Consider the following 15,147-nt stretch of genomic DNA (forward strand, 5'->3'; position numbering starts at 1 on the left):
CAGCCCCTGTTGGCACACAGGTTAGAGACTGCAATTATTCTCTGCCTATGTATTTTGTAGCAATGTATGATGACATTGTAGTTGCCTGAATGTGAGAACCCCTGTCTGAGACTAAAACTTATTTAGTATACTATGACATTTGAAGAAAAGTATTTGAACCTCTTCCAGTTCTCTAATTCTGGGTTTAAGTGGGGAAAATAAACAGATAAACAGGTTACTTGGCTCCACTAAAAATTATGATTTCCAATTTCAAAAGACCTCCCATGTTACCAGCTAATCTTAGACTATTATTTTCCTCATATCTGGTATTTTAACCTTTTACCTCCCTCCTCAAGTCCTCAAATCATGTCCTCACCCTGATTCTGTAATTCTCACTCACCTCTCACCAAATCTTTCATCTCTAACTCCTTACAGAGGAACAAGGACATGAGTACCTTATAAGGCAGTTCACAAGTTTTTCCATTAGAAACAGTATTTCATAAAAGCTGGCTCCACTAAAAGTAAATGCTTACTTGAAATTGCTGGTTTTGAACTTGTTATCTCTCCAACAAAGATTGGCTCATCATCATCATCATCCTCAACCTCTTTTACTTTCTTCTGCCATGGTTCTAACTCTTCTTCTTCACATTCCATAAAGAGTTCTGCCATTTTTGAATTATCTAATTTTCAAAAGAAGAGAAGCAAACCTTATTTTCAAAAAGGAAATACATTTTTTTAAAATTCACAGTATATTTAAGATCTACTTTAATAGCCCTAATAGCAATTCGTGACTTGATATTTGTAGTTAGTTCATGGCAGCAACAGTGAGAAACTCAGAGCTCATTCTCTAAGACATAAACTAATGAATTTAGATAAATAGATAATGGTTGACAGTAGTCATTTACATGAAACAGTCAAAATGAGTTCCAGTCATATGCCTGGAGTATAATTTTATCTACAAAAAGGATTTCACCTAACCATTATCTCAGGGAAAAAAGTATTAACAAAGGGGAGATGAACTAAGAAGAGGTAACTCACAGGAGATATACTAGAAAAACTGAACCAAATTCAGGAATTCCAGGCACAAAGCAGGGATGAGGCACTGGACTAAAATAAGGGAACAAAATGAGACTTATTCTGTTCAGGGCAAATTAGACATTTCTTACCTAAAGAAACAGATCAAAGAACGTGGAGTAAATATGAACATACACCACCCTAGAAGTTCTGACCAAGCACAGAGCTCCTAGGTAGAATTTTAGTACCTCACTCTTAAATATTTATGGACAATCAATAAGTACCAGAAATTTCAGGAAAACCTCCAGTCTTTTAGACCAAATCAATAAAAAGATAAAGAATCCTAAGGAAAAGAGATAATGCAGAGAGCAAAATATTAAAGACAATATATTAGCATCTTTAGAGATACTAGATAAGAATTTTATAAAAATATTCAGGAAAAAATCAGATTAAAAATATGAAAGCCAAAATTTAATTCAGTTTTTTTAAAAAATCATAATATCCCCAGAGGGGGAGCTAAGAGAAAAAGAGAAAAAGAGAAAAATACACACACACACACACACACACACACACACACACACACACACACACACTAAATAGTGAAGAGAACACAAGGTTGTCAGAGAAAATCAATTTCAAAGTACAACATTCACCTAATAAAATTTACAGAAAGAGAACAGAGAAAAAGCAGGGAGTAGGTTATCTGAGAAATAATACAGGAAAATTTCCTAGATTGGAAAACATAAATCTCTGGGTTGTAAGGCCCCACCAGGTACACAGCACAATGATCAAGAAAAAAGTTACATCAAGACACATCATCATGAAATTTCAGAACAAAAAAGATAAAGAGAATATCCAAGATCTATGGGGCGGGGTGGGGTGGAAAGAACCGTTCATATACAAAAGGTCAATAAGAGTAAGAACTATATTATAATACTTTAGTAGAAGACAGTAAATAATACCTCAGTAATTTCTAACCAAAATTATTTTTCAATCTAGAATTCTTTACCCAAACTTTTCATCAAGTGTGAAAATAAAGAAGAGCAACACCACACAAGATTTACTTCCCACGTAACCCTTCTCAGGAAGTTACTACAGAATCCATAAAAATATGAGACTTAACCAAGATAGAAACACAGCATGTAGAAAACACAGTGTTCAATACAAAGTCCCAGGACAATAGTTTTCAGCAGACCCAGAAAACAACCAGTCCAGACTAGATTGGAACAGTACTTCAGGAGGAAATGTCTCTGGGACACCAAAGAAAAGATGATTAAAATGTAATCATCTTTTTAGACTACCTGACAAGTTCTACTATGTAGAAAACTGAATTGAGAGGCTACTGAAGAGTATGGGAAGACATGCCTATAGATTTTTATACAACTTAGCAAATGAAAATACATGAAAAGCATTAATAGCTAGATACATGAGAAAAAAAGAAAGAAAGAAAGAAAGAGAAGGAAGGGAGGGAGGGAAGGAGGGAGGAAGAGGGAGAGAGAAAGAAAAAGAAAGAAAAGAGAAAAGAAAAGAAAGAAAAAGGAAGAAAGAAAGAAAGAAAGAAAGAAAGAAAGAAAGAAAGAAAGAAAGAAAGAAAGAAAAAGGAAGGAAGGAAGAAAGAGGGAGGGAGGGAGGGAAGGAAGGGTAAATGTATGTATTCTATGTATAACAGCATATTAAAAGCATATTACCATGCCCGTCAGTGAAGAGCATTTATTATAGTCATCATAATGAAACATCAACTATGGATTAAACCAAATACTGAGATAATAATTATATTGGGAGATACTTGGAGGGAAGGGCTAGCTCTAAGAAAGCAAAAATTCTCATGTCAGATTATTAGAAAGTGGTAAAATTGATTATGCAACAGACAGCACAACATATATGCACATATGCACATAAGCATTCTTCAAGAAACTGGTTAAGCCATTTAAAGTCTTTTCAGATGGTCTGACTCTTTAAACTATGTGCATATATTCCTTTAAGCGGAAATGGAGAAAAAGGAGAAGGGGAAGAGAAACAGTACTGAGCACCTAAACTAAAGTAGTAAGAGTGGAGATGGGTATAAGTGGATATAACTAAATATATGGAATGAGATGGGGGGTGGTCTACCAAAAAAACCCCGAACAAACAAAAAACAAACAAACAAAAAAAACCCTCTAGGGTTCTGGCTTTGACAATATCCTTCATTTATCATTTAAATATAGTCATTTCTAAGGGTAATTTTTTATTATATTAGAGTAATGCCACTTCTACTTTTGACTCAAAATTAGGACAACGTTCTACCACTTCTTAAAAGATACTAACTGAAACAATGCTTTGGGGATGGCATACCATGGATGGTATGGGGATGGAAATACCATATCAAATTAAGAACCATTCTTTTATAAATTTTTAAATTTTTTCCTTTCTATAAAAGTATGTCACAAATTATTTCCTCTTAACATTATTTAAATGTTAATAGTCCACCTACCAAAACAAAAAAGGCCTTCCCATTTTCCCAAATGTCATGAACATCATGAACTGATCCCTTTCTTTTCTATACTATATACTGTTTTATTAATTATATAGAATTCTTCAAGTCGAATGATTAAAAATATATGTCCCAAGACCAAACTGAGCTCTTTGACTGTATTTCCTTCTACACTCTAGATAGGCAGTAGGCACACAGTATATAATAATTTATGGACTAGGAAACTAAGCAGTCAGGCAATGCCTAATTTTTAAAAATTAGTGAAACTCATTGTATATGGATAATAAAAGTTTCAAATCAGTTTGTGTTATGGGCTGAACTGTGTTTTTCCAATATTCATATGTTAAAGTCCTCACCATCAGTACCTCACAATATTACTATATTTGGAGACAGGGTCTTTAAAGAGGTGATGAAGTTAAAATGAAGTTATTAGGGTGGGCGCTAATTCAAAATGACTGGTGTCCTTAAAAGAGGAGATCAGGACATGGATACGTGCTTGGAGGTTAAGACCATCTAAAGACATAGGAAGCATATGGGCATCTATCTATAAGCCAAGGAGAGAGGCCTGGTACAGATGCTTCCTTCATGGCCCTCAAAAGGAATCAAATCTTTGAGTTGATTCTTTTTTTTTTTTTTAAAGATTTTATTTATTTATTTGACAGAGAGAGACACAGTGAGAGAGGGAACACAAGCAGGAGGAGTGGGAGAGGGAGAAGCGAAGCAGGCTTCCCGCGGAGCAGGGAGCCCGACGTGGGGCTCGATCCCAAGACCCTGGGATCATGACCCGAGCCGAAGGCAGACGCTTAACGACTAAGCCACCCAGGTGCCCCTAAGTTGATTCTTATGAGACCAACACTTTGATCTCATACTTCTAGCCCCCAGAACCATGAGAAATTCTGAAATAAATTTCTGTTGTTTAAGCTATCCAGTCTACGGTTCTCGGTTATAGAAGCCGTAGCAAACAATACAGAAGACAAAGGTCTTCCTCATTCTTCTTAAAAGGGTACTGCCATTGTCAATACACCCAGGAAAAATTGTTAAGAAAAAAAAATTTAAAGACACATAACAGCTTTATGTATTTTAGAAATAATTATTTTTTGTCTATGCATAAAAGAAACATAGGTAATTATGTACACGAAACTAAGTTATCACTGGGCATAAGAAAAAAAACTTCATTTCTACTTTACTCACTTAATTTATATTACTTGTTATGTGAGCATTTGTTACTCTAACAACTTTAAGATTTTTTGTCTACAAGAAAATGTGCCTACCTTTCCTCCTTTATACTGAAGCAAATTTATCAGTTCAAAAGCCACGAAAACCAGTATCAGTTGTGGCAGCAAAACTTACTTTTTGGCTGAAAAGGGTTGTCGCCCATCAAGTTGCAGAGTTGACTTTCTGTAAACTGTCACCTAAGTACTGACACATGATATCAGTCAATTTTATGAGTCACTTTAAGGAATGCCAAATATTGAAACATGAAACTTGGGGTTCGGAAATTCTTGGATCTAATTTTGATCTCGAAACTCACCATGTGACTCCAGACAAGAGAGCAATTTATATCTCAGTTTTCCTTCCTATAAAATAAAGATACCTAGTATTAGAGTGGATCTCATTAAATTAAATGTACACATACTTAATTTTTCCTATGAAAAGTTCAATTTTTAAGTTTGATATGTCTGACATACACTTGCAACTCACTTTATATAACTGGTTCATTCCTGAATGAACCTAAATTTAGTAAATAAAATGGTGATTCTATTAAGCACTTACTACTTGAAGAAGTCTGAATTATTAACCTACAAATAATTTTTTAAAGTATCCTTTTATAAAAATGAGTAATCATTTCATGATGTATTGTTTTAGTAAGTCTGAATTTTCAACTACAAAGGGATATACTAATCTTTAACTGTAACCTATTCACATTTCAGATATAAATGTAATTATTTCCACAAGAAAACATAATTTTATTTTTTAATTAAATATTTCATTCATTCATTTTTTTTATTTTTTTAAAGATTTTTATTTATTTATTGAGAGAGAGAGAGAGAATGGTAAAGAGAGAGCATGAGAGGGAAGAAGGTCAGAGGGAGAGGCAGACTCCCTGCTGAGCAGGGAGCCCGATGCGGGACTCGATCCCGGGACTCCAGGATCATGACCTGAGCCAAAGGCAGTCGCTTAACCGACTAAGCCACCCAGGCACCCAATTCATTCATTTTTAAATCAGAGAGAGAGAGTGAGCACAAGCAGGGGGAGTAGCAGGCAGAGGGAGAAGCAGGCTCCCCGCTGAGCAAGGATCCTGATGTGGGACTCGATCCCAGGACCCCGGGATCATGACCTGAGACGCAGGCAGCCGCTTAACTGGCTAACCCACCCAGGCATCCCAAAAAAACATAACTTTAAATAAATTTTAGTTTAGGGGCGCCTGGGTGGCTCAGTCATTAAGCATCTGCCTTCGGCTCACGTCATGATCCCGGGGTCCCAGGATCAAGTCCCACATTGGGCTCCCTGCTCAGTGAGGAGCCTGCTTCTCCCTCTCCCACTCCCCCTGCTTGTGTTCCCTCTCTCACTGTCTCTGTCAAACAAATAAAATCTTAAAAATAAATAAATAAAAACAAATTTTAGTTTATATATTTCTGATTTTTTTATCAAAGACCTTAAAAAGGAAAGAAAAGTAAATGGACATATTTCATCACAGATTAATTCATTCAAAAATAACTACTCTTTGGGTGCTTGGCTGGCTCAGTCAGAAGAGCATATGACTCTTGTTCTCAGGGTTGTGGGTTCGAGGCCCAGGTTGGGTGTAGAGATTACTAAAAAATATAAAAATAATAACTACTCATTGCCTTCTGAATGCAAGATGATGTGCTGAGGTTTTAGGGAAAAAACAAAAATGAGTAAGTCATAGTCCTTGCCTTCAGAAATTTATAATCTAGTATATTTCTTTGGGATTGAAAAACAATTGCTATTAGAATAAAAATTATCAAAAAGAAATTTTAATTCATTTATTTAAAACAAGAATTATTCTGGATTCCCACATACACAACATCATAAATTTTATAAAATTTACAAATTTTAAAATAACTTTTAGTTATAAAGCAAAAAAAGATAAAAACTAGAGAGCAGACACCTAAAATACTAAAATGCACACTAATTCAATCTTTATATTTCTCCTTATCCTCAGGCTGACACAAGCAAATTTTCTTGCTTTTTAGTTCCCAATTTATTTGGACTGCATTAATCCACAGGGAAAAATAACTATTATTTTAACTTCAGAATTTACTGTTATAAATGTTTTAACTACTATCACAGGAGACTCTAATGAATCTTTTTTTTTTAAAGATTTATTTATTTATTTGAGAGAGAGAACACGAGCAAAGTGCAGAAAAGGAGAGAGTATCCTCAAGCAGACACCCTGCTGAGCGCAGAGGCCCACATGGGACTCAATCCCATGACCCCAGATGAGGACCTGAGCCAAAATCAAAAGTTGGATGCTTAACCTACTGAGCCACCCATGCGCCAAGACTCTACTGAATCTTGTGTTTAACTGAATTCACCAAGTTTTGCAGTCTATTTAAATCTCATTAACTCGGGGCGCCTGGGTGGCTAGTCGTTAAGCGTCTGCCTTCCGCTCAGGTCATGATCCCAGGGTCCTGGGATTGAGCCCTACATCAGGCTCCCTGCTTGGCGGGAGGCCTGCTTCTCCCTCTTCCACCCTCTCTGCTTGTGTTCCCTCTCTCGCTGTGTCTCTCTCTGTCAAATAAATAAATAAATAAATAAATCTGTAATAAATAAATAAATAAGTCTGATTAACTCAATTATCTGAATAGTTGTAGCTTATCTCTAAACTAGTATCAGTGTTATGACTATGTCAAGGAGATAAATACGTGACAATTTTTGCTCATGTTAAGGACCTACTTGTTACCAAGAATACAGAATATTTTTCAAGAGCCACAATTACACAGCTTAAGAGACTCATATGTAATATTTTTTTATTTGAATAGTTATTGGGTTATAATAATGGTTATACTGAATATTAAATAGTTGACATATATATATTTTTTGCTAAGTGATCATATAAATCTCTTACCAAAACTCTGAAATTAGTATTCAATTTACAAATATTCAATTAATGAATGACTCATCTATATGAACAGACATCTACTGCCTATTATGATAGAGATGACTTTAAGATAACCTACTTCAAAAGCTTAAGGACCACAGTAAGCTACTTAGAAACCTCAACTGATACAGTCTCAAACACACTATAAAGCTGGAAATCCTCAGATGTAATTAGAAGCATAATTTCAGCCTAAAGCTGCACTATGTAATGTAGTAGCCATTAGCCACATGTGACTATTTACATTTAATTAATTAAAATTAAATAAAATTAAAATTCAGTTCCTCAGTTTTACTAGCCCATTTCAAATGCTCAAAGCCACATGTGACTGGTGGCTACTGTATTGGACAGTACAGCTACAGAACATTTCTACTGGACAACACTACCCTAAAGAATCATTGCCATATTTTGTTCTGGTTAATAAACACTTTCATGGATTCCTTTGGCATCTCTGCCACTGAAGCATGCCAAAATTAGCACCATAAAAACCTCTCAGGTCACCACTTCAGAATTTTGGTGGTAAGGCACGGAATTCTATGAAGGATTAAATCAGCTGCCACCGAAGTGGAATATCCAGCAAAGATATGCAGTGAGGGTCTCAAAGTTCCAAAACATTCTAATAGCTTCTACAGCTCACACTGAGCCCCAAAATAGCCAGAAAAAGAGAACACTCAATTTCAGCTACTGACTCATTTCATGACCATGTTTAATATTTAATACACTTGTTTCTATGAAGAAAAACATGAAATCCAATTAACTGACTAATCAAAGACTTTTTAGAAAATAATTCATTCACTGTTGGAGACTACTCATATAAATAATTTTAATTCCTATCTTACTATTTTTTGTTTCAGCTTTTATATATCTAAAATTAAACAATATCTTAAATAATTTTTCTACAGAAATTTTAAAAATCAATGGAAATGCAGGTCTAAATTTTTAATTGCTTGAAAAATTTACTTTTATCCATTGAGAGATATCACCCGATACAATATCATTGTGTTAAATAAAGGTAACGCATTTGACCTGGTACATAAGCACACAGTATGGCACAGGTGTGCTACGTACTAGATATAGTTCTATTTACTTTCTGATAAAGATTAAGCAATTTCACAAACCACAACTGTAGAGTCTGCACATAAAAAAAAAAGAGCATTAGGCTAGAAGTCAGAAGAACCAGTCATAGCCCCAGCACTGCTACAACTTTCAATCAAATCAAGTTACAATTCTGGGTCTCAGCTCTTAGGTCAACTAATAATCTCTACAACTTAATTTAGCTCTATACTTTACTGTATACTGTATACTTTAAACATTTATTAATAATAAACAGTAAAACATGGTGAAGAATGAATGCCACATTCAAATTATGACTCAACCATTTATTATCTGGATGACCTTGGGAAAGTTAATCTCTGTGCCTTGCTTTACTATATGTATGCAACTTATTTGATAAAGTTATAGTGAAGATTAAATTAGATAGCAAACATAGAGCACATAACTCAGTGCCTAAGACACAGAAATCATCCAATAAATCTTAACAATTTTAAACTCTGTGCTTAATACCATTTTCAAGAACTCTAAGAACAGTTCACAATTTTGTTACTATACTAGAATTTACAAGCTATCAGCTGAGCATTTAGAAATTATTTTGTTTTTTAAGATCTTCATTACAGTAGTATTTCACATGATGAAATGTTAGCTTTGTAAGTATACCTTCCAGAATGTAGCTGTCACATCTATCCTACCATATTTTCATCTTTTTAAGAAGCATTTATAAACTAGTGAAAACACATAAAAAATTTTAAACCTTCATATAAACACATATACCTACAATTTATCAATACTGTTAAATTATATACTACTCGTCTCATAGAATAAAACAAGTAATTCAAAAATACCAACATACAAAAATTAGCATTTGGATAAAGTGCCTTATACTATTTCCATAAAAAAGAAAACTTTCATTTTACATGCATCAGTGTATTTTAATTTCTAAAAAAATCCTTTTTATTTTTTTTTAAGTTTTTTTTAAGTTTTTATTTATTTGACAGAGAGAGAGAGAGCACAAGTAGGCAGAGCAGCAAGCAGAGGGAGGGGGAGTAGCAGGCTCTCCGCTGAGCAGGGAGCCCGATGCGGGGCTCGACCCCAGGACCCTGGGATCACAACCTGAGCCGAAGGCAGCTACTTCCAACTGAGCCACCCAGGTTGCCCTAAAAAAATCCTTTTTAAAAATGAGTAAGCAGCAAGTAAAATAAAAAAAATTGAGGAATATGGTGAATGGTTAAATTCTCCATCTTCCCAGACACCAAAAGTTATTCAATGAAATAATCTGAGAAACTATTAAAAAGTTAATCTTTGCTTTTTTCTCATCATAAAAATGTTTAATTGGGGGCTTGCATTCCTAACCAAGAAATTAGCAACACGAAAAACCAGATTAACATAAAAGGGAAAATACAAAACCAAAATAGAATCAACTTAAATACTGAAATTTTTTATTCAAAATAAGGATAGCATACATAAATAACGTTCAACTAACTCATAAATTTTGTCTAAGATTAACAAGCGAGCTGTAACCTTTAACAATTTTACTTATATACTTAGAAGAGTTTTTCAGTGGAATGATTTGGATGACACAGGGTCATCAAAACATTGTCATTTTTTTCCTCTCACAAATTTGACAAGAAATCAGGTATTCAAATCATTCCACTGACTTTAAAGCTTTGGTTTATGTTCTGTTTCATTTTATAAACAATTCTTCAGTCTTTGTGACTAATGGTATACCAAAATGGAGGTCTACAATTTTAGAATTCTAATCCCAAATGAATAGAGCTTTAAGGAGTCAAAGTGGGTTGTTAACTATGAGTAACAATTTAATATTTCCAACCCTGGTTCTGTGATCTCTCAAGAATTTCCAACGATCTCAAGGTGATACTAGAAAATTCATTTTAATGTTCATTATCTTAAAAACATACACAGTCTTCTGAGGACAGAGAGTCATTTTAAAAATTCCACTTTTATATCACCTTAATATCCATCACCTATTGATTCTACCATGGAAATTAACTAACAGGGTTAGAAAAACAGAAAATGATGATGTGCACCCTGGCATATAAATCACACAAATACAAATCTTAAAGCATAAGCAATAAACCCCATAAAACTGAAAAAGACCCACAACTATTTCAGAAAATTCAGATGTTTAAACATGAAATTTTATAAAGAAATTAGCTTATTAAATTTATTTACAAACATTAAGCAGATGAAACCAAATTTCAAATCAGTACTTCCCATTTTTATGCCTCTTATTTTTTAAAATGATTTATTGTTAGAAAACTCAGTACCTATTTTTTAGAATCAGTCCAGTTAACTGGTTACTGTTAAAAACTACAGACTAATTCCTGAAGACAGCACATTTCAGCCACACAAAATGTACAATTAGAAACATCTGATCACTTAGCAGCTAAATACTATAGGCAAAATACTGGGGGATCATAGAAACTTTAGAAGATACCTCATCAAATCTTAACCAATTTCTGAAAGATTCTAATTTTTATTTTAAGCAGAATACTGTGTTCTGAAAATGGTCACCCCAAGAATAGGAGAAAAGGTCCCCAAAAGAGGAGACTATAGATATACAGTATTGTTTTTTAAATAAACCAAATATTTCAAATGTCATTTTAAAAAAAAGATCATACGTGCAGGAATCTTAACAGTGAACAGGCAAAAGAAAGAGGGAACAGACTGGAACTCAGCCTTGACTGGAGTTAAAAGGGAAAAGGACAGGACAGGAAAGGAAAGAAAGGAAGCATTTCATGAAGAAAGAACAGCATGTGCAAAAGATCTATGTCACAGCAAATATGAGAAACTGAAAAAAAAACACAAAAAAAACTAGTGCGAGTGCAAAAGAAAAGCAAGGGGGTATATGGTAGGAGATAAGACAGAAGTCAAACAACACAGCATCCCAGAGATCATGTTAGGAATTTTTCCCTTAACCTAAGAGCAATGGAAAGCCAATAAGGGGATTTTCAGCAAGAACTGATATGATCAGCTTGCCATTTGCAACGACGTGGATGGAACTGGAGGGCGTTATGCTGAGTGAAATAAGTCCATCAGAGAAAGACATGTATCATATGACCTCACTGATACGAGGAATTCTTAATCTCAGGAAACAAACTGAGAGTTGCTGGAGTGGGGGTGGGGTGGGGAAGGAGCGGGTGGCTAGGTGATAGACATTGGGGAGGGTATGTGCTATGGTGAGCGCTGTGAATTGTGCAAGACTGAATCACAGATCTGTACCTCTGAAACAAATAATGCAATATATGTTAAGAAAAAAAAAAGAAGAAGATAGCAGGAGGGGAAGAATGAAGGAGTGGAAATCGGAGGGGGAGACGAACCATGAGAGACGATGGACTCTGAAAAACAAACTGAGGGTTCTAGAGGGGAGGGGGTGGGGGGATGGGTTAGCCTGGTGATGGGTATTAAAGAGGGCACGTTCTGCGTGGAGCACTGGGTGTTATGCACAAACAATGAATCATGGAACACTACATCAAAAACTAATGATGTAATGTATGGTGATTAACATAACAATAAAAAAATTTAAAGGGATAAAAAAACTGATATGATCAGATTTGTGATACGGTGTCAAAAATAACAGAATTTGAGTCTAAAACCAAAGAGACAGTGGTTTTATTCTATCCTGTCTTAATCGATCCCCACTTGGCATACTGTGTATTGGCTATGACTCTTTCAACTGTTAAGTAACAGAAAACCCAATTCAAACTGGCTTAAGCAAAAGAGAACTCCTTGGCTCATTTACAGAACTAAATACAGGTACAATTTAAACTATGATATGTAAATCTAGTTTTTCTATCTCCATTCCTGGGTTTTACTTTCTCTATGTTGTTTCTACCCTCAGAAGAGGCTCCCCACTGTGAATGACTATGCCAGCTCCAACTTTGGACACTAATAAGAGGACAAGCTCTGACTGGAGTTGACTGGGTTGGCTTCAGTCATATGTGCTTCCCAAATCCAATCATTATTGCTAAGGACTTGCTCCCCCTAGTACCAGAGATAGAGACCCAACCAACCAGCCAACCAACCAACCAAAAAAACCCAGTAAGATAAAGATTTTCCCAAAGGAAAATCAAAGTATCTGTTACCAAAGTAGGAGGGAAGATGCCGTGTAGCAAAAACAGATGTCTATTATAATGACTTAGATTTAGAGCTCTGTCTAGGTCAAAAGACTAAAGATATTTAACCTAGGAAACATGAGACTGTGGGGTAGAAGTGGTAGAAGTAAAAGCTATTTACAAATATTTTTAAGTTTGTCATGAGAAAGAAAAAAAGAGGATAACATTCTTTGTGGTTCAAGTGATAATAACAATAACAATATTAGTAATATTTAACTTGTTTTGAGTAAACTAGAGAATTTCATTCCTCGTGTTGAGCTTCAAGACAACTACTTAATTCATTATATACTATTATGTTATCCTAATTACAAATTATGCTATTTATAATAACTTTACCATTGGCTAACATTAATTAAATGCATATATTACTTTGTCTAATCCTCCAAAACTCTATGATGTAGACACTGTTATCATCCTCACTTTACAGCTGCAGAAACTGATTTATAGAGGTTAAGTACCTTGCCCAAAGTAGCACATCTAAGAGCAGAGCAAGGATTCAAATCTAGGCACTTAAAAGGCCGGAGATTTCAGCCATATATTACTTGCCTCCATCAGAAACAAGACCAAAACTACAGGGAAGCAGATGTCATCTCAACATAAGAATAAAACAATTAATAGTTAAAATATCAGGAAATGAGATGAACTCAAGATGTGATATATCACCAAAGAAAAATATGAAATATTTTAAGCATTATATAATTGAAAATGGTCACTTTCAACATCTCCAAGGGCCCTTCCAACCCTAATATTATAAACATATCCTTCTGTTACGGGGTTGTAAATTTTTACCTAGACAGAGAGACAAATGGAATTTATTATTTCAGTTAAAAAAAAAACTGTTCTAATTGAGAATGTTGAATTATGAAATGCCATTTTGGTATTATGAATAAAGTCTTTTGGTAATCAACCTATCATACCCAAATATTTTCTAGAAACTTTCAAGTTCAATGTAATGAATGAAGCAACTGGGTTGAAGTCCAACACTGAGGATAAAATTCTTGAGTTTATTCAAAGCAAGTAAATTCCTGAAGAAAAAAGAATAGTTGATAATTTTAAACAATTTAAGTTGCATTTTAATAAACCTGTTTGATGTCAACTCCCAATATCAAGATCTACCTCACAGACACTGATTCAGAGCAAAATTGGAAATCTCAAATTATCATGATAAACCCATTTTTTGAAATTTTAACATTTTTGATAACACAAAATTTTTTAATGTAATATCAATAAATAGAAGGCCTGTACTTCAGTAGACTGCTTACGTCTACAAATGAATCTAAATCAGCGGAGTTGTTAAAAGCTTCTATGTAAAAGGAACCCTTCTTCATAAGGATATGGGGAATCTCTCTTTGCACCACATCCATTTCATCCAAGTAAAACCCCTGCTGACCCTGATCCAGGCTGCAATCCTTTTGCTCTAGTTATCCCCACCCATTCTGTCAGTCAAAACTAAGCTGAGCACAGCAATGCAGCTACTACATTTTCTACTGCACAGTATTCTGCTGAAGGTATCCAACTGAAGATCCCAATAACCCCCCCCAAATCAAATTACCCTTTCTTCACTTACATTTTCCTTATCTTCCATCTGTTTTATCCCAATTTCTTGAAACATCCTCCTCAAAAATTTTTTATATGACAATAGACTGGTTCTCTACCCACCTCCTCCTATTTAACTCTATACAGATTCTCCATATTCTCTGGCTCCTTAAATAGTGTAAAATCAGGTTTTTCATAGAGTTTACTCCTCAGCCCTACACAAATTGTTCCCTAAATGACATATCTAATAAATCCCACAGTCTTAGCTATCAGTTCTCAATAGCAGCCTATAAAATCATCAAATAATAATCTCCAACCCTGACTCCTCAACTAAGTTCCAGCCTGTCATCTCATAACTGTTGAAAAGTGCTATCTGGAAATTTAAACTCACCTCAAATTCAGTATTTCCAGAACTGAACATAACTTCTCCATAAAAATTAGTCCTAGAGCATTATTCATAATAGCCAAGAAGTGAAAACAAGCCAAGTGTTCATCAACTGATAAATGAATAAACAAAAAGATATATCCATACAATGGAATATTATTTAGCAGTAAAAAAATGAAGTACTGATACATGCTAAATGGATGAACCTTAAGAACATTATGCTAAGTGAAAGAAGTCAGTCACATATTGTATAACTCTATTAATGTCACGTGTCCAGAATAGGCAAATCCATAGAGACAGAAAGCACATCGGTGGTTGCTAAGGCCTGTAGGGTGGGGAGAATGGGGAGAGACTACATAATGGGTAATGGGTTTCCTTTTGAGAAGCTGAAACTACTATTATGAGAGTAGTGTTGATGCTTGTTTAACACCATGAGTGTACTAAATGCCACTGA

General features: G+C 34.7%; 1 protein-coding gene across 9 annotated transcripts in view; it reads right to left on the reverse strand.

Annotated features, from left to right (window-relative positions):
* The window catches only part of ZNF280D (zinc finger protein 280D), a 131,628-nt gene that overhangs the window by 107,583 nt on the left and 8,898 nt on the right, over positions 1-15,147 (reverse strand). For 7 of the 9 annotated variants that reach the window (XR_003515561.2, XM_027568947.2, XM_027568950.2 and 4 more), the window contains exons 2-4: positions 4,995-5,040; positions 4,814-4,882; positions 513-659 (exon numbers count right to left, since the gene is read on the reverse strand). Coding sequence is in view for 8 of the 9 variants with exons in the window: in XM_027568947.2 (XP_027424748.1) it covers positions 513-659; positions 4,814-4,841 (175 nt within the window). In the remaining variant the exon portion in view is untranslated. The remainder of the gene's footprint in view (positions 1-512; positions 660-4,813; positions 4,883-4,994; positions 5,041-15,147) is intronic. The other 2 variants (XM_027568948.2, XM_027568949.2) reach the window with 2 other exon arrangements.

Source organism: Zalophus californianus, chromosome 6, assembly GCF_009762305.2.
Source record: "Zalophus californianus isolate mZalCal1 chromosome 6, mZalCal1.pri.v2, whole genome shotgun sequence".
Lineage (NCBI taxonomy): Eukaryota > Metazoa > Chordata > Mammalia > Carnivora > Otariidae > Zalophus > Zalophus californianus.